Raw genomic sequence first — 18,014 nt, 5'->3', positions numbered from 1 at the left:
GTTCGCTATGGGTAATACGGGAAGAACTGAACAACTTTGTCGTCTTTTCACGACTTTAATAAAAGAAATCACAAGCAGGCGTAAACGGATAAAAAATAAACAGGAAACGAGCGGCACCCTCCAAGTGAGAGGAGGAAGGAGGAAGATCAGTAATGCGAGTTGTAATCAATGAATGTGTCCACCTGGCTGGCAGCAGAGGCGCCAGGAGTATCATTGGAAGCTAAATCTGGACTGTGAACTAAAAGGTCGTTAGCTTGGAATTCGTCATTAGGAGCTTGGTGTAGATCAAACCCATATGCATTATCATCATGAGCCCCATGGTCGTGGGCATGGTCGTCAAGCCCATGTTGTATCTGATAGTCATCCAGAAACTTGCTTAACTGTGCGTATGGAGACTCATCATCATGAACACCATGGATATGACCGTCGCTGGACATGTGGTCCTGCTGGCGCCCTTTCTTGACATGGGCAGTTGGGCTCGGTATGAGACCGTCGTCGTCTGTGTTGGCATTTGCAGATGCCATGTTGGAGCCAGGAGTCTGGACAGCGCTGAAGAAGTCAGGAGTGGCTGCTAAACCGCTGCCGTCGTTGGCTTGATGGGCAAGATGCTGGAACAGAGGATGAGACTCAAATGGAGGACGAGCAGTTGTGGCCTGGGTACTGAAACTTCGGTCACTTAGCGTCTCCCAAGCTTCATGTTTGATTTGGAGGTCGCCGTGTTCTTTATTTTCGTCAAATGGGAATTGGCTGGCGACACTTGCCAGATTATATTCAGAAACAGGTGTGTCGTTACGCAGAGGCAAGCCGCTGGAGCCATTGACTCTTGAGTGACCAAAATTAGCCTGTGCCTGTTGATGAACCAAATTATGCTCCGTTATAAACGACTTCAAATAAAGCAAAGCATGCTTAGGCCCGACAAGCACATGCGGCGTGGAAGTGCCACCTGGCGCATAGTAAGCGTTACTGACTTGCTGGGCCTCGGAGAAATCGTCACAAATAGACCATTGATTGAGGCTGGAGTTGACAGAATCAAAAAAGAACACGGAGAACTTTGGTTTACGGGAAAGGTTAAGACGCAACTCGTTGCTTTCCTTGTTGATGTTATTATCCAAAAGCAGGCATTGCACGATGGATGTGATGGGATAAAAGATGCGGAAAAGAATCTTGGAGTTGTTGGAAACCGCCAGAAAGAAGTAATTGATTTCCTGGTTTCTTCTGGACAATATCACCATCAAGTCAACACTAGTCATGGCATTGTTCAACGTATAAGGAGCAAGATTGACCAACGACAGCGAAAGGTTCGTATCGTGTTCACCGCTCTTGATACGCTGCCAGCTGCCCACAGAAAGCGACAGACAGTCCACGAAACAGTATTTTTCATTCACCTCAACAGGAAGCGTACTCAGCGCCTGAAGCGCCGAAATGCTCGTATAAGAATTGGAGCGGGAAGAATGGATGCTGGAGCCCGAATACGTAGATGAAGCGCCCGTGGCGACGTTGTTGGAGCTGGAGTTGGCGTTAAATGTGTTCTTCCCATTGGTGGAGCCCTTGACAGGTTTCCCCATCCGCTCAAACTTCCTAAGCTTAGCTCTTCTATTCTGAAACCAGATTCTCACCGCCTTTTCAGACATATTCGTCCTTTCACTGATATCCTTCCGCTGGTCAGGCGTTGGGTTCTGGTTCTTATCGAACTCTCGTAGAAGGTACTCTAGCACCTCTCCCGAGGCACGGGTTCTCTTATTGGCAGTTTCGTCGGCCATACTACCGTTCTTGGGGGCCGTTTTCTCACTGGAGGTCTCGTTTGATAGCCTCAACAAGCTTCTGCCTTCAGAGCCTGGGTAGGTTAGCGTTGGTGATCCAGAGATGGGGCTCGGCAAAAGGTGCTCTGGGAGGGCACACTGAGGGACGGGAGGGTTGGCTGCAGGACGTGAGGTGCACGAGAGAATGGCCAACCACACAAAAAAGAAAAAAGGAACCCAATGAAGAAGACAAAAAAAAGAAGTAAGAAGCCCTGCGGCTGGGAAAGTAAAGGACTGCCCTTTCGTTTTCCTCTTGTGCAGCAGCAGCGTCAGGTAGCAGCAGCAGCAGCAGCATCTTGTGCATTCTCATGCTCCTATAGCTTATCATAGTAAGTGCTGGAAAAAAAAAATGAAAAAAAAAAAAAAAAAAAAAAAAGGACATAGACGGCAACAAAGCCGAGGCGAGGCCTGTCTGCCCTGTCTGGCATTCTTCAGCCACAAGGGACATAGTCCATCCCCCCTTTGTTTGTGGCGGCAAAAAATAAAAAAAGATCAGCAAAGGGGGATCAGAAGGTTAAACTGATAGTGCAAAGTAAAAATTCTGGAAAAGGTTATTTGGGGGGCTTGGGAGTTTGGAGCAACCGGTGAAAAGGAGTAAACCAGCCGGCGCCGTTTGCTCGCTCGCTCGCTGAAGATTCTCGCTCGCTGAGGATTCTCGCTCGCTAGCGCAGGCAACGTGATAATGCACAGGCCTTGTGTATAATTTTTCATGGATGGGATACTTTTCGCATCCAAAAGGGTCAGAAACGACGGCAGACTTCAAGCATAAGGGATAAAGATGGAGTCTTCCGGGGCCGTGTTGACCACTCACAAACCAAGCAAATGCTGGATTCCTTCTTTTTTTTTTTCTTGTAAAGGCCGTTTCTGGACCTGTGGGGGCCGCTCGTGGGGGAACGCAAAAAAAAAGACTGAACAAGAGCCAGGTTTTGTTTTTTAGTGGGGCCCACAAAACCGACGTTTAGCCGCCGCAAGTGTTAACCATACAAAAAAAAAAGTGCCATGCGTTCAGCGTTCAGCCTGGCTTTTTTGGGAAACTCTTCCTGTTTTTTCTTTCTGCCGTTATACTCTCTGCCTTATCCTGTTTCGTCCATGCTCCATTGCCCGATTGTTCTAACCACACTTTTTTTCTTTGTTCCTTTGTGTTTTTTGCACCCGGGCTCGAGGCAGCAAATCCCTATCAACAATCACCTTCAATGGCCCCATTCTTTAGGTTTGCGTCTTTTTTTTTTTTTTTTTCAACTTGCGGCTCGTATTTTTTCACATCCTTGTCCTCCGCCCTGAGGCAGACCAAGATCCCATCGGCTCAAGTTCCTCCCGCCTGGCTGCGAAATATAGCCGCTCGCACTGAAGCAATCAGCCTCAAGTAATGTAGCTGGGCTTCCTTTTTTTTTTCCAGGTTTTTTTTCCTCTAAAGCATCAAATCATCTAGTAAAAACTCTTCAAACGCCGCAAAACAATGCTTCATTTCTCGCCACGCCTTGGTGGGCTCCCACCGTCTGTACTCTTCAACAAGATCCATAAGCAACAGTAGGTTTTCAATGTTCTTGATTGCGAGCAAGTCATTTACAACGCCTCGCACGTTCCACGGTAAATGATACAAATTCTTGTCGCTCTGCCACACCTCGCCTGTACTGCTTTCGTTGGCAGCAGCGGTCCCCACTGATCCAACTGCCGCGGCGCTGCTGCTGCTGCCTCCTCCACTGTTGGAAACTACACTGGTTGCGCCCGTTGCTCCACCGGCTCCAGCCCCGTCTGGCTTCCGTGCTGGGCCAACGCCTGCTCGACTGTTGCCTCGGCTGTTTGTGGCTCGTGTACCGATGGGTCTCTCAAACTTAAGTGCTCTGAACCGCACCAACGTTGTCGTTTCCATGGCAAACCTAACCCCAGTGTCGTAGACCTCGTCATTGTCAAATATGCGCCCGTGCGACCCATTATTCACATTCACAGGGCCCTGAAGCCGCTCGCTTAAATCGGTTATCATGTTCTGATCCAGGTATCCGACGTTTTGCATCGTTAAAATCACCAGAAAGAGCTTCACGATAAATGCTGGAACACTGCACTGTTCATCCACGAAAATACTCTTGAAAATATTCGGATGGCTCACTAAACTATCCACTGATGAAAACAATGGAACAAATTGGTCGTTCAATGCTCCAACAAGCGTCATCTTCACATTGTTCTCGCACAAATACTTGGTATCAGCGCTTAGCTGCTTTGACGTTTCTGAACCCGTCTTCTGTAATTCAAAAAGCTCCTTGATAATTTCATTCTCAGCAGGATAGTACGCTCGTATCACAACTCGAGCATTGAGTCCAGGGTATGGTCCGCAATGGATCCCTGACATATTAAGCATGCCTAGCTTTTTGCGATGCAAATGAAACTCCTCGCTTTGATGCATGGCACTGAATAGCGTAATGGCCGCTGGCGTTGCAATTGAGCTACTCACGAAAAGCACCATATCGGCAGAATTGATTTCATGCTTCCAATTGCGCAAAAGCCTAAATGATTCACGTACTCTATCCGTGATCGTGCCTTGACCCTCGAGACAAATGGCAGAAATCTCGACCTTGGCCTTATCTTCCTCTTCCTCATCGAGCCACCGTGCCACTGCGTCTATTGTCTTGAGTCCAAATTGTTTAGCGCTGCCCGTGGATTGTGCAATATAGTTTCTGACAAATTTAGGTGGCAAGAGACTATGCATGCTGATGACGACAACGTTCTTTGTCCTTTTCCGCTTCTTGGCATGAATTGATCCCTCTGTGCTGAGATAAAGATGCTTTTCACTTGTCTGATCACCTTTGATAAACTTTTCACCTAAAAGACGGGCCTTGGTGATGAGAGTGATTTCACGAAAGTTGTTATCCATGTATGGGAGAACCAGAGGGGTCTGAAGTTCGGAATGGACTGAAGGAGTTCTCGATGGTTTTGCTTCTGGAGTTGGTTTCTTTGGAAGTGTTACTGACGTTTCCATGGTCTTGGATGCTCCTTCTTTGGGCTTACGAGCAGCCGTTTCCTTCTTTGTAGGTTCTGGTGATCCAGGTGTAGGAGTAGCAGCAACCGTTGGGTTTGCAGCCACCGATTTGGCTGCCGCCTGGGCTGCCAGCTTATCTGGACCCTGAGTTTTCGAATCCTGATTCTTCTGCTCTTGAGCTTTTTGTTCCTGAACCTTCTGCTCTTGAGCCTTTTGTTCCTGTGCCCTTTGTTCCTCGAGCGCCTTCTGTTTAGCCTTAGCACTCACCAAGTTCGCCTCCAAAAGCTCATTAGGCAACGCTGGAACCTTCTTCACGTTAAACGGTACGGGAGCCTGCTCTGTATCCGTTCCACACACAGCCAAATGGGCCGTAGTTGCCCCACGCACGTACTTTATAGCGTAATGGCCGTTTCCTCTGGTATTCTCTAGTGTTGACCTAGCAGCACGAAACACCTCGGCATTATCTGTATCCTCTGTATCCAGCTCAGGCTCCACAGCCGACGAAAAAGGCCAAAACCACGACAGGGTCTGTTTCTGCTCGGGTTCTGGCTCCTCCTGCCCCGTCTGGGGTTCATCTGAGGAGAAGAAGCTATACCACGGCCTTGTCAGCTGTGGCTGTTCATCACCAGGCTGTTCATTCTCAGGCACTTCATCCTTAGGAGCTTCCTCTGTCTCGGCAGCTCTCAGCCAAAAGAAAAACCCTGTCAGTTGTTTCTGTTCAGGCAGTGTTTGGTCATCAGGCCCTTGCGTATCTGGGGCGTCAGTGGTTGTTGCTTGTTGATCCTGATCCTGGACAGGCTCGTTCTGGCCGTCAGGATTTCTCCAAAACATGAAATATGCTAGCGTTAACAACAAAATGGTGGGCTGTTTGTGGTTAAAGAGTGGGTAATAAAAAGGTGGAAATTTAGAGTTACTTGAGTCACATGGACCAGAGGATCTTATCAGGCACCCAAAAAGCTACCGCGCAGGCCGCTCATGTGAGAGGGTCCACCAGGGGAAGCAGGAAATGGGGTAAAAAAGAAGGTAGAAGAAGTGGATGAAAGGATTAGAGAATCCAAAGAAATCTGCCTATCTTCTGGTATTTCTAGGGATGGCGTTGCGCATGGAAGAGCAATGGTTGGAGGCTCGCAGATGACCCAGTGAGGCAGTAGAGGAAGACGAAACAGGCAAGTCGAGGAACCCCAAAACGTGAAACTCCACTTGTTGAAAGCGTTGTTGGGTTCTTTATGGGTTCTTCTTTGTTGAAGAGGTATTCTTTTTATGATTTACTGTTAATATGTGTATTTAAAGTGAACAGGACTGGCCTGGGGAGATGGAACTGATAAGCCCCGCATGGTTGCTACGGTTATGAGGAGGCGTGGAAGAAAAGGAAAGTATGGGGTTCTTTTCACATTGGTCTAAAAAAGTCTGGCCTTTCAAAACCGTCCCCTTCTCTTTGTTTTCTTCGTATTCCTGGTCTGTGGTTCACCTCCATGTGGGATGCTTCTTTCGCAGCCATTTAGCTGTGCCTGCGTCGTTTGACGTATTCTAGATACCAGAGAAGAAGGGTCAGTGAATGAACATGGTTTAAGTAAATGTTATAAGTTTTTCGTATAAAAGTATTAGTTTGAAGTGAATTCGTGGTTTGGAGTTTTTATGTCAGAATTGGGAAATCCTTGGCATATTTAAATGGCCATGGTAGTATCTCGTTTAGCCTCCACCTCCACCTCCACCTCCAGCCTCGCCAGGGTCCATTGCAGCCACCCCAGCCACAAACCCCCAACATATATAGACGATTCGTGGTACTCTTCGTATTTTTTTTTTTTTTTTTTGATTTTTTGGAAAATCCAATTTGTTTCCCTCTACCACGGACGGTGGCTGGGGGAGATGGGGTCTGGCAGGCTCAAGTGGACTGAAGGGCTCACTGGAGAGGGCTGGACGAAGGTGGTTGTTTTCGCCAAAACCGTCACTAGAAGAAACAAAAGGGGCATTTAAGGAAGAGTGAAGTGGGATTGGTGGTTCTTTTTGGTTTTTGGGTTTGCGTTTGAGTTTGGGTTTTGGTGGAAGTGGTCTGATGGCACCGGCTCGGAACGGAGGGACCAGGATGGAGAAGAGTAGGCAGTGGTGGAAAGTGAAGGAGTAAGTGAAGAGTCATGTATAGGGGTATTTGATTGAGAGGTTTAATATTCTTTGTTTTTACTTGGAGGAGTTGGGTTTGGGGTGTTTCGTGGTCTGTGGCTGGAGGGCCTGGACAGCCTGGACAGCCTGGACTGGCTGGGGAAGTCATGGAGGTCAAGTGAAAGTTGAAAAAAGGGTGTAATTAAGGAATTGACCAATGCAGGGAAGGTAAGAGTAGTAGAGTTATCAATCTTCGTCATTTTTCATTCCCTTCTAATTAAAATCTGTAATTTACAGATTCCACTGGTTTCTGGTTATTCCAGGATTTGACAGTATTCACTCGCATTAACTAAAACTACGCAAAAGCATGAACAATTGGAAACCAGTAAAAGTGCCTTTAAAAATCGAAAAGTGACCATTTCAAAAAAGTACCTATACCATCAAAACCCCCCAGTCTTTCTCTTCCCCCTGAAACCAAAAAACCCCTTATTTCTGCCACTGTCCACCATTTGTCCACCTACCTCTCTTTCCCTCTTGCAGCCATACATTATCTTCTCTTTCGCACTACATAATCTCACCTTATGGACCCATGGAAACAGATTGAACAGCGCTTGCAGAGCAGAGATAAGCTAGAAAAACAGGATTCAGAATACTACAAGGCATTCTCCCAGTTGGCTCGGCTACTACCGGCAAACGACCCGTCTTTGGCCGAGAAAGAACGGGTTCTGTTGGTGCTGGAGAACGAAACGTTGGTGGAACGGTTGAACCAGCAAACGCTACGGCTAGAGGCGCTGGAGTCGAAGGGATTGCAATTAGAGAAACGGATTCGGGGACTTGAAGCAGGGAATGCCAGGTTGAACCTGAAAATAGATGCTCTTGGCCAAGAGGTGGCAGAGAAGAATAGGGCTGTGGAGATTGTCAATGACGAGTACTTGATACACCAGATCCAGCAGAACGTGCTTAAAGATGAAATAGCAGCACTTAAGGAGGAGAATGCGCTGTTGGTGCTGCGGTGGATGGCCCGGGTGGCCAAGGACGCCGAGTCCATGAACCTCCAGAACGAGGAGGGAAGGTGAAGACCATCAGGAATGGTTTTTTGTTAGCTTAGACTACATTAATACAACTTAGTAATGCTCGTTTATTCGTATGCTACTGATTGCTCAGCCCATAGTGTTCATTTCTCGTATCTTTACTTAGAAGTGTCGACGACGTATCTGCCCAAGATCTTACCCTGTTCCATCAATTCGTAAATAGATGGCAACTCAGACAAGCCGACAATCTTGATAGGACACTTGATCAAGCCTCTGGCGAAGAAGTCAATGGCCTCGGCAGAGTCAGCTCTGTTACCAACGTAAGAACCTCTGATGCTGACAGACTTGATCACAGACTCGAAAACTGGAGCAACAACCTTGGCGCCAGCTGGCAAACCGACAAGAACGACAGTACCAGTAGATCTGATGTACTCAACAGACTGGGAAATGGCCTTCTCGGAGACAGACACGTTGATGGCACCGTGTGGACCACCGTTGGTGGCAGCGACAACGTCCTTGACAATGTCCTTGGTCTTGGTGAAGTCAATGAAGACCTCAGCGCCCAAAGACTTACAGAACTCGCCCTTCTCGTCACCGCCATCAATGGCAGCAACTCTGTAGCCCATGGCCTTGGCGTACTGGATGGCCAAAGAACCCAATCCACCACCAGCACCAGAGATACAGACCCATTGGCCAGCCTGCAAGTTGGCGGTCTTCAAGGCCTTGTAGACGGTGATACCAGCACACAAGATAGGAGCGGCCTGGGCCAAGTCGACGTGCTTTGGAATTCTAGCAGCCTGGACAGCATCGGCAGTGGCGTACTGCTCGAAAGAACCGTCGTGGGTGTAACCAGACAAGTCAGCCTCGGCACAGTTTGGCTCGTCACCGTGTTGACAGAACTCACAGCCCAAACAAGAACCGTTCAACCACTTGACACCAGCATAGTCACCAAGCTCCCAGCCCTTGACGTTCTTACCCATGGCAACAACGACACCGGCACCTTCGTGGCCACCGACCAAAGGCAATTTGGTAGCCAATGGCCAGTCACCCTTCCAGGCATGCAAATCAGTGTGGCACACACCAGAGTACTTGATGTTGACCAAGAGCTCATTGTCCTTTGGCTGAGGAACTGGAATGTCCTTGTACAACAAGGGGCCACCGTTTTCTTCGAAAATAACTGCTTTTTGTGTTTGAGGAATGCTCATGATTGATGATGATAGAAGAAGAGGGGACTCCGTTTGGATATCCTTTGGAATTTATACTTTTGCAGCCACTGCCGCATCTGATGCACGGACTCTGGACTAGTGCACCTGTCTCGCATAGGGTGATTGTGCGGCTCAGGTTAGCCCGATTGGCTCCATAGTGGAATCAGGTGGTTTTCCAAGGAAACAAAGGAACGTTGGGGGCGGCTGGGTCGGGGCTCTTTGCCCCTTGGAGAGGATTTCTCCTTGAATGCTCCAATTGGAATCACTGGCGGTGTCCAATTGGTCCAATTTAGTGGGGGTTGGTATGTCACTGAAAAATTAACTTTGGCTGGATAAATTTCACCCTTATTTTTTTCCAGAACCAAGAAATTATTCTGCCGCCTTCGGATCGTTCGCCAGCATGATCTTCAACCCCCCACCTCCCAAAAAAAGATGTATACGTCAAGGCACTGTCATGTCTTCGAAGCATCACCTGATGTATGCGCTAAGAGAGGCAGCTATTTCAGATACCATCATGCGTTTACCGCGCCCCAGCACGCCTTGCTGCAAATGAGCCCTTACCACTTGGGCATGCTCCCCTATGTTAGACCGTGGGCCGTTTCAGCTGCAGATATCTCGAGAATGAATTAGGGTAATTTCGGGTGCATGAAAAACGTTTTGTTGCATTGGGCCGTGGATGGTTGCATTTGCAACATGGGCTTTTGACGGGTGGGATGGCTGCGAAAGGTAGTAGTGCCGAGGGTCACTTATAAGGATTCGTTTTGGCAGTAAACGATGATATCTCCCCAGCGACGTGGGTCCCAATGGAAGTAGCTGTTGAAAAATCGGGCACATTCTTTATAGGAGGTGTCTTGGAGGAACGTAGAAACTACATCTTCCATGTGCTGGAAAATCACCAAATGCGAAGGCCACGGCCGTTGTGGCGTGCCGATGGTGTCTTTTAAGAATTGTTCGGGATTGTCGAAGAACCTGTCCAGCTCGTCTCTGTATGATCTGACGTTTTCGAGGTTACCGTTGGCCAAGTGTAAGGGAGGCTCACAGGTGAGCATCCAGAGGTTTGAAACGAGGTCTTCTCTGTGGAAAGATGAGTGCCAGGGCACAGAATGGCATGGGGTAAGGAATCCAACTGAAGAGACGTTGGAAATGGTAGTAAGCCAGTTTACCACGCCTATTTCGCCCAGCTCGTTGATTCTAGTAAAGAAGAATGCAACCATGGAATGGAGTAGCACCACAGAAACGGCTAACGCTTTGAAGTACTTCCTGTGGAATAACGTTCTTGCCGCTTGTGCTGTGTGGACCATAAAGATCGGATACAATGGGTAGATGAAGCGGAATTCTTTATGGGCAATGCATGAAAATCCAATTATCACAAACAAGGTGGTATTGACCAAAAGCGTGTTTCTGTATCGCCACATGCTCATTGCCCAGAGCGGCAAGTAGCCCATAAGAAGCAATGGGATGCCTTGGAACAAGTAGAAGTGCCACGGAGCGCTGCCGTAGAAGATCAGGAGGTTTTTCACCACATTGAACTCGAGAAAGTTGTACAATGGCACGGTGAACTTGCCGTAGAAAAAGAGGTCCGGCAAGGCGGTCAAAGCGCAAATCACGCCAAAAAGCACCCCCAAATCAAGTCCAAGCAGTGCTAGCTGCAATGGCTGGGAGAGGTTCTTCACCACATATCCCGCACCCAAAAAGCCCCATAGAAGAGCGTTTGTAGGCCTGACAATACAGCTCAAGAAGCCAAAAATACAGCTTTTCACAATACACCCGTTGGGTCTATTCCAAGGCCAGTATGCCAATCCAACCGTAGTAAGCACCATCTCTAGGTTATTCGAAAACGCTCTGGTAATGAAAAACCAATTCCATCCGCTCAAAACAGACGCCGCCAATGCAAACGTAGCTACCTGGACACTTCCAGTATACTTCAACGCAAACTTATAGAGGTACGTTTCCCCCACAGCAGCCACCGCAGCACCCATAAGCCTTGGAGCTAAATACACAGCCCAATCCTCCAGCACAACAGCCCCAACAGCCTTATAAGCCAAAGCATAGAGCCACGGATGCAACGACGAACGTAGCCCTTCGTGCCATTCCCATGTAATGTACCCATATCCATATACTAGCTTATGGGCAGGTTCCAAGGCCTGGTAGAACTCGTCCGGCTGGAAAAAGGTGATTATAGAAATGGCATTGAGAAAACGTAGCACGGCCACAACACCAAATATCTTTAATGTAGGATGCATATCTGGTGGGTAGTACCTCTGGGGTAGTAGTATACTGTTGATCGTGGAGTACTGAAAAGTGTTGATAACGCGCGTACATCTATAACCACTACTTCCCAACTATCCTCAATTACCCTCAACAAATGTCCTCAGATGAAGTGGTAGATATCATAAGCTATCTACAGGACAGCCATGAGTACCTCGCCGAGGGAAAGGCTTCAGAAGCAAGGGTTACTTGCATGAAAGCAGCTGTTAAGGCCAATAAGCTTCTAGAGGTACTGGATCAAGGTAGTATCCATGTTGCTAAGGCTTTGGCGTCATTTACGTTACAATGGTTTGAGAAGCTTAAGAAAGATGGCCAGAAGGCCTTGACAATGGCAGAGAAGCTTATGTGGCTTTCTTGCGAGATATATGACGTTGACTGGACGCCGGTGCTTGACTTTGGCGGTGGGCTTCGGTCTATAGACTTTCTGCCCACCGACTGCTATCAGAAAGAACTAGAATTTCCAAGTATAGGTTTTCTGTATGGAGCTACGTTTAAGAGTCCAGAAATGACGTCTGGTCTTGAAGGCTTTGGCGACTTGTGCCAGGATTTGCTTCCAAACTGCTCGTTCGTGCTGTCGCTTCTTTCCATCCACGATATGGGCCTTGGAGAAAAGCTCGAGCGTCTTGTTAAGTACAACCAAGAGTTGGGCGTGGCCAAGGTGAAGTTGTATATCAACGGCTGTGAACGTGAACTCAATATCGACACAGAGCTTCCTTTCATGCAACCTCCTCACCAGGATCGGTATATGATGGTCCGTTCCAGCACCAACAGCCTGCTCTATTGGCCTGCGATCCTCGAAAAAGCATACCTCATTGCTCTGGGAGATGACTATAACTTCTCTGGCTCCAACATGGCCCAGGATACTTATATGTTGCTTGGATGGGCACCAGAAGTTCGTAAGATCAGCAAATTGAGCATTGATCTGCTTGCAGAGCTCTGGGACCTCAAGAAACGTGGCCTTGTGGCTTTGGGATTGGGTACTGGTCCCATGCTGGACTCTTTGGCGTCCCAGTTGAAGGTTGTTCCTGGCCACGACTATGTTGTATGTGGATACAGCAAAGACGGGGTTACCTTGAAGAACCCATGGGTCAGTGAATCGAGAGACCGTCTTTTGGAAGTTGATGCCTCTGTGTTTGGCCATTTCACCTACTTGTATTTGAACTGGAATATGGATGCTCTCTATAAGCACAGCTTTTCCACTTCGGTCATCAGTGCACCTCCAAAGTCGTCTACGCTTCTTCTTGATAGACCTCAGTTTGTCCTTGAGAACAGCTCGTCTGAAACACAATCGGTTGGAATTGTGGTAGAGCAGTTCTTGGTGAAAACGGAACCCTTATCTCCCTACTCTGTCAGCGTTTATGAAAACACAAGAGGAAAAGTCATCTACCCTTCACAATATGTTCGTGCCGCTGGCGGCAAGATGACAAAGTCTCGCGTTTACTTCTTGAAGTTCGATATCTCCCCCAATTCCAAATATACTCTTGTCATTGCAGGAACAGAGACTAAGACCATCTTTCTGGTAAAGCTCTGGAGCCACTCGCCTACTGTGTCGCTATACAAAGCAAAACCACAATATGCAAATGTTGTGGAGATCGAGGACTCGTGGACAGCAGGGGTTGATAATGGCGGTAACTGGGCATTAGAGCTGTATATCGACAATCCACAATGGGACTTGGATATTAAACAGAGGCTTCCAAAGATGTTCATTGCAGTTTCGTCCAGTGAAACAGCAGATGTCAACTTCCATTTGCTTCATACAGACAAATCCCAGCATATGGTCAAGCTCCGCAACTTTGACAAGTCAAAGCTTCTTTTCTGCGACAACTACTCGCCTGGTATTCACCATCATGAAGTGCATGACGTGGAACCTGGTCAGCTCAGGTTGGTTGTCTCAAACTACGATGCTAGTGTTTCTGGTAAGTTCCATCTTATCGTGATGTATGATGGTGGGAAGAATAATGTTGAATTGGAAAAAGTTCCCAAAGCTTTGGGGCTTTACAACGAAACGGTGAAGTTCAATTGGGACCAAAGGAATCGCTACAAGCTAGTTATTCGTTCGACTGTCCCCAATACGAAGGTCACATTCAAACTACAAGCAGGCGAGAAACCGCAGACTCTCTCGCTGTATCGACCAGCTGTACGTGGGTCTCTCTTTGATAGTGCGACACAACAACCCGTGCTGGTGAATGATAAATGGAATGACAGCGTTTACGGAGTGTTTGTTGACTGTACGCTTGCTAAAGCTCATCATGACTATATTCTATTAGTTGAGCGCTTTGAGACCGGCGACGGCGTTTGTCGTGTAACGCTGGGATCTTCAAGCAAGTTGACCATCACAGGAGAGGATAAGCAGGTGTAGAAGAGTGTCTGAGCATTCTACGGTCGACAAGTTTTATTAGCGTTGCGCTCTTTTATGAAACGATAGTTCTTGCCCTTTTGAGAATGCTCTATCTGGAAATTGGACCTTCTATGTCCTCTTTGGTTTATCTGAAAACTAGAATATTATACGCTGAGGTAATGCTGTTTGGAAGCTAAACATGTTCTCGTGACTCTCTTGGGAGGGAAACAATAAGAAAGATTGACTGGTGCTTCTGCCATGCTGACTGCTATCCAAAGGACATGGCAATATTCTGGTGCTGACTGAGCTACTTGATCAATATCATACAAACTTAGCTGATGGAGATTTTTGCTTGAAGATGTAATCGCTGATAAATCGATCACGTCGAAAGGTTTTTCTCTTTCCATGCTAGTTGGCATGTATGGGCGGTGCTTATTTTTTTGTCCCGGCAAGAACAAAGATCCGTCTTATAATTTCCGTCTTCAATCGCCATGTTAGCTCATTATAAGAACAACGATTTGGCAATACTTGTGGAGACCTTACGTTAATAATGGCACAAAAGCTGATTGCAACGGTAGTTGTCCTTCTGAAGAGCCGAGCTGAAGGCCAGTCGAAGACATGTGTACCTATTACATCAGACTACATTGGTCATACGAGTCGGACATTCAAGGATGTGGATGGATATTACACGGCTACTATCTACAAGTTCCGAACCTCCCAAGATGCGGTCCAGTTCGATGTGCAATCAAAGCTCGATGCTTCGGTAGACATCCAGAAGGCGCTGCCGATGCTGAAAGAACCTTTCATGATCACATACTCAGTCTTACGCACAAAAGACCTTGCTTTACCCGAGACTTCGATGGCCTATGAACAAGGTAAGCTCGTCGGGACATGCGTGTTTAAGTTTGGCCGAAATACAGTTGCGCTCAGGGATGGAGGCTTTCCCATGACCGAATTACTCTATGGGACAAAAGATCCCTTAGGCTGTTTAGTTCGGCTAAGTGTTGCTGCAGACAATTATGATATTGGGATGTATCCGAACTTCAGTGCACCTAAAGGCTTTGGCCAAACCAAAAACGCACAGGTGGTGACTCCCAAGATGAAGCTCTCCAGTTTTTTAGGTGTTTTTTTAAGGTGTAAACCACCAAGCACGCCTTCCGTGAGATATGCCTTCTCAATCAGAGAAGTTACAGTCACTTTACAGGAGCTTACGAGCAGCTGGGATAGCAATGCCGAAAAATTTAATCCAGAGAATGCCAAAAATTGCTTACGCAACATTGTACTAATCCATAGGGTGTGCAATGAAAAATTCAAGTGGGAAGGTCTCCCCTTATCAAACCAGGGACGCCTTATGTGGATACCAAAACACCTTTTTGATTGCCAACTTCCGAATTTGGGACCAACTTTTATGACTAACTCGACATTGAGATCTTATGGACTAAAAATCCTGGTCAGGCTTGAAGCGGCCGGGTTCTCATCGGTATACCATTCTTTCTTAGAGATCAATGTGGCCCAAAAAGAATGGAGTTTACCAATATTTGGAAAGAAAAATAAAGAATTTATCAGAAGTACTCTCGTGCTTGAAAAGTTTCCTAAGGACCTGTTTGATCATTCAAAAGTGACAAAGAAGATCATGACAAATATCAAGTTGAATGGATTCGATTATCTCGCACATCACACGGATGCTTTCCCAACCGAAAAATCGATCATTACCGTGACTAGAGTGATGATGAACACTCCGCAGAATTTGTTGACCTATTCAAATAAGACCATTGAAGAGCAAATGGAAAAATTCGGAATCGGTGCTCTAGGGCTGGGGCCTGTAACAAAGGAGGAATGTATGATGATCAAATGTGAAGCAAACCCGTCAGAGTCATATGGATCTCAGTATCTCAAAACTGACGAGGCCACTCTTCAATACGAATTTCCTCCTTTTCAACTTGAAGCCCGCCACTTGTGTCCCCCTAGTCCGCCTACATATGATACTCATGGAGATATCTACATGGTGCTTGATGATACCAAGTCGTCTAATCCAGAAGCTATCCATGCCTTTCCCGGAATGAGTCTCAAGGACCTCGTGAGAATCAAGTTTGCTAGGTACTTCAATGTTGAGGGTTTCCAACTCTTCAACGTTGCTATACAAGTCTGGGAGTTCATAAGAGGAGATTATGTCACGGATCAGTCAATTAAAACAAGATGGTTAGAAATCTACAACTCCAAGTTTAACAGTGCATTCGGCAAATCTATTGATCAAAAGCGATTGGAGCTCAAACACAGCTTTTATGATTGCAAGCTTCCTGATCTTGGACCTACATTTTATTCCAACCTGCTTAGCAGAAGCTATGAATTGCGGGCAACCATAAAGTACAACTTGCGTCCGTGTGTTACAACCTGTTCCCTTCCGTTACGAGTCTGTCTGAAGGTCGAGAAAACTACACCCCAGTAGCCGTGTGTCGGTGGTGTCTGTTCTTATCCACGTGGGCTTGCTATCTGAAGTATGCTTTAGTATATTTGCTTAAGAAGACCGGCAATGAGCTATTTGTTTGTTTAAGAGGAAAGCAGAGTCTAATACCAGAAGCTGATCAGAAGCGCCTGGCCATGTCCAATTGAAACCCATTAATTGAGCTTCTTGTTGGCTCAGAAATACACTTTCCTTGGTAAGCCCATGAATTAGTCATATCCATTACACTCTTGGTATACCTTATAATACATGGATCCATGTCTGGTGTATCTACTAGTATGCGAACGCTCCATTTACTACCCATCCACGCCAACTCGCCCACACCACCCAAGCAAGTAAAACCACTTCCACCTCTCACAAGTACCATACCTTAACAACCATAATATATAATTAAATATTACCTAGCCACTCTCTGAACCCTCCGTAGTGGTATCCTTCCTTCCATACCTAAGTCGCACACGTGACCCGACCGCGAGCCAACTTGACGTGTTCTCGAGACTTATGAACATTCTTCTTCACCATGAAGTGGACCCAATTCTTTCTAGTTGTTGCCGCCTGGTGCCTGGTGGCTCTTGCCGCCTACTCTGATCTGGAGATGCAAGCCCTTGTGTCCCTGAAAGGCAGAAACTCGGTCATTGAGCTCCGTGACGACAACTTTGAAAAGTTCCTCTACGGAGACAGAGACTACGACCTCGTGTTATACATGGCGCTGGACTCGCCCCAGCTCAACTGTATTTTGTGCCGTGAAATCCATCCGCTGTACCGTACGGTGGCCACGTCTTGGACACATGCTCATCCACATGGGTTTACTGAGGAGGAGAAGTTGGACCAGGGCAGAACCAACATCTACTTCTTGGAGGCTGACTTTATGTCTGCCAAGAAGCTTTTCCAGCTTATGCAATTGGACTCGATTCCAAAGATCTATCACTTTCCTCCTTCCAAGCCTGGTGCTAAGGTCACGTCTTTCCTTACCGAACACTCCCAGTACCAGTTCTACCAGGGTGAACACACGTCATTGATTGCCCAGTGGGTGCGTGAGATTGTTGGTGTTCCTATTGAAATCCATGTTCCTATGGACTGGGGCAAGGTGGCGTTGAACGCTGTCATCACGTTCCTTGTTGTGTTGCTCCTCAAGAGGTTCAGTTCGTATGCGCTGGCCGTCTTCCGCTCTTCGTACGTGTGGGGAACCGTATCCTCGGGCGCCATGCTTATGTTCATTTCTGGTTACATGTTTAACCAGATTCGTGGCGCTCCTTTCGTCAGAGAGACCGACAATGGTGTGGAGTACTTTGCTCCTTCGCCTCAGAGTCAGTATGGCTTGGAGAGTCAGCTTATCTCGTCCTTGTACGGCTTTTTGGGCTTGACGTTCGTGTTGTTGGCATCCAAGGTTCCCAAGATCAACAATGCCAAAGTGCAGCTTCTTGCGGTGGTGACCATCTCGGCATTGATCTACCTCGCCTACAGTGCTTATTTATCCTTCTTTGGCTTCAAGTCCAGAGGATATCCATACAGACTTCTTGACTTTGGCATCTAGGCCATATATAGAACCACAAAAGAAAAAAAAAAACGTTTCATCAGTCCCGCTGACGTACTTCTAATTTCTCTTCACTCTTCACCTCTCTAACTATCGAGCCCCTCGACTCGTTTTTCAACCCCTCCCAATCGTTTCTGGGACTCCTGAAGCTTCGCCTTCATCGCCTTGATCTGCTGATGTGCTGCCGTCACGTCCTGTCCAGCAATCCCTTCACCGAAGCCCTTTTCGATCTGATCCAACCGTTCCGAGATCATCTTGAGCCGAGTAAGCAACACGTGCTGCAGCCGGTGCAACTGGAGAAAGTTATCGT

General features: G+C 47.2%; 7 protein-coding genes across 7 annotated transcripts; 3 read left to right on the top strand and 4 right to left on the bottom strand. All coding sequences in view use genetic code 12, as the record gives it.

Annotated features, from left to right (window-relative positions):
- Positions 1–146: 146 nt before the first annotated feature.
- Positions 147–1,760, bottom strand: GRF10 (Grf10p; the record flags this gene model as incomplete). The annotated part of the gene is made up of 1 exon (XM_025487914.1): positions 147–1,760. The coding sequence occupies one exon, from the start codon at positions 1,758–1,760 to the stop codon at positions 147–149; it is 1,614 nt and encodes a 537-aa protein (XP_025341722.1).
- Positions 1,761–3,207: 1,447 nt separating this feature from the next.
- CXQ85_004288 (uncharacterized protein) lies at positions 3,208–5,601 on the bottom strand (the record flags this gene model as incomplete). The annotated part of the gene is made up of 1 exon (XM_025487913.1): positions 3,208–5,601. The coding sequence occupies one exon, from the start codon at positions 5,599–5,601 to the stop codon at positions 3,208–3,210; it is 2,394 nt and encodes a 797-aa protein (XP_025341721.1).
- Positions 5,602–7,448: 1,847 nt separating this feature from the next.
- CXQ85_004287 (uncharacterized protein) lies at positions 7,449–7,943 on the top strand (the record flags this gene model as incomplete). The annotated part of the gene is made up of 1 exon (XM_025487912.1): positions 7,449–7,943. One exon carries the CDS (start codon positions 7,449–7,451, stop codon positions 7,941–7,943), a length of 495 nt encoding a protein of 164 aa, XP_025341720.1.
- Positions 7,944–8,056: 113 nt separating this feature from the next.
- ADH1 (Adh1p) lies at positions 8,057–9,103 on the bottom strand (the record flags this gene model as incomplete). The annotated part of the gene is made up of 1 exon (XM_025487911.1): positions 8,057–9,103. One exon carries the CDS (start codon positions 9,101–9,103, stop codon positions 8,057–8,059), a length of 1,047 nt encoding a protein of 348 aa, XP_025341719.1.
- A 746-nt stretch (positions 9,104–9,849) lies between these two features.
- On the bottom strand, positions 9,850–11,346 carry CXQ85_004285 (putative glycosylphosphatidylinositol-alpha 1,2 mannosyltransferase; the record flags this gene model as incomplete). The annotated part of the gene is made up of 1 exon (XM_025487910.1): positions 9,850–11,346. The coding sequence occupies one exon, from the start codon at positions 11,344–11,346 to the stop codon at positions 9,850–9,852; it is 1,497 nt and encodes a 498-aa protein (XP_025341718.1).
- Positions 11,347–11,468: 122 nt separating this feature from the next.
- On the top strand, positions 11,469–13,730 carry RIM13 (Rim13p; the record flags this gene model as incomplete). The annotated part of the gene is made up of 1 exon (XM_025487909.1): positions 11,469–13,730. One exon carries the CDS (start codon positions 11,469–11,471, stop codon positions 13,728–13,730), a length of 2,262 nt encoding a protein of 753 aa, XP_025341717.1.
- A 529-nt stretch (positions 13,731–14,259) lies between these two features.
- CXQ85_004283 (dolichyl-diphosphooligosaccharide--protein glycotransferase) lies at positions 14,260–17,704 on the top strand (the record flags this gene model as incomplete). Its single annotated transcript, XM_025487908.1, has 3 exons — positions 14,260–14,612; positions 15,276–16,084; positions 16,716–17,704. The coding sequence occupies 3 exons, from the start codon at positions 14,260–14,262 to the stop codon at positions 17,702–17,704; spliced, it is 2,151 nt and encodes a 716-aa protein (XP_025341716.1).
- Positions 17,705–18,014: the final 310 nt, after the last annotated feature.

The sequence above is a fragment of the Candidozyma haemuli genome (genome assembly GCF_002926055.2).
Source record: "Candidozyma haemuli strain B11899 chromosome Unknown G_2014730914, whole genome shotgun sequence".
NCBI lineage: Eukaryota > Fungi > Ascomycota > Pichiomycetes > Serinales > Metschnikowiaceae > Candidozyma > Candidozyma haemuli.
This window is presented reverse-complemented; position numbering and strand designations above follow the sequence as displayed.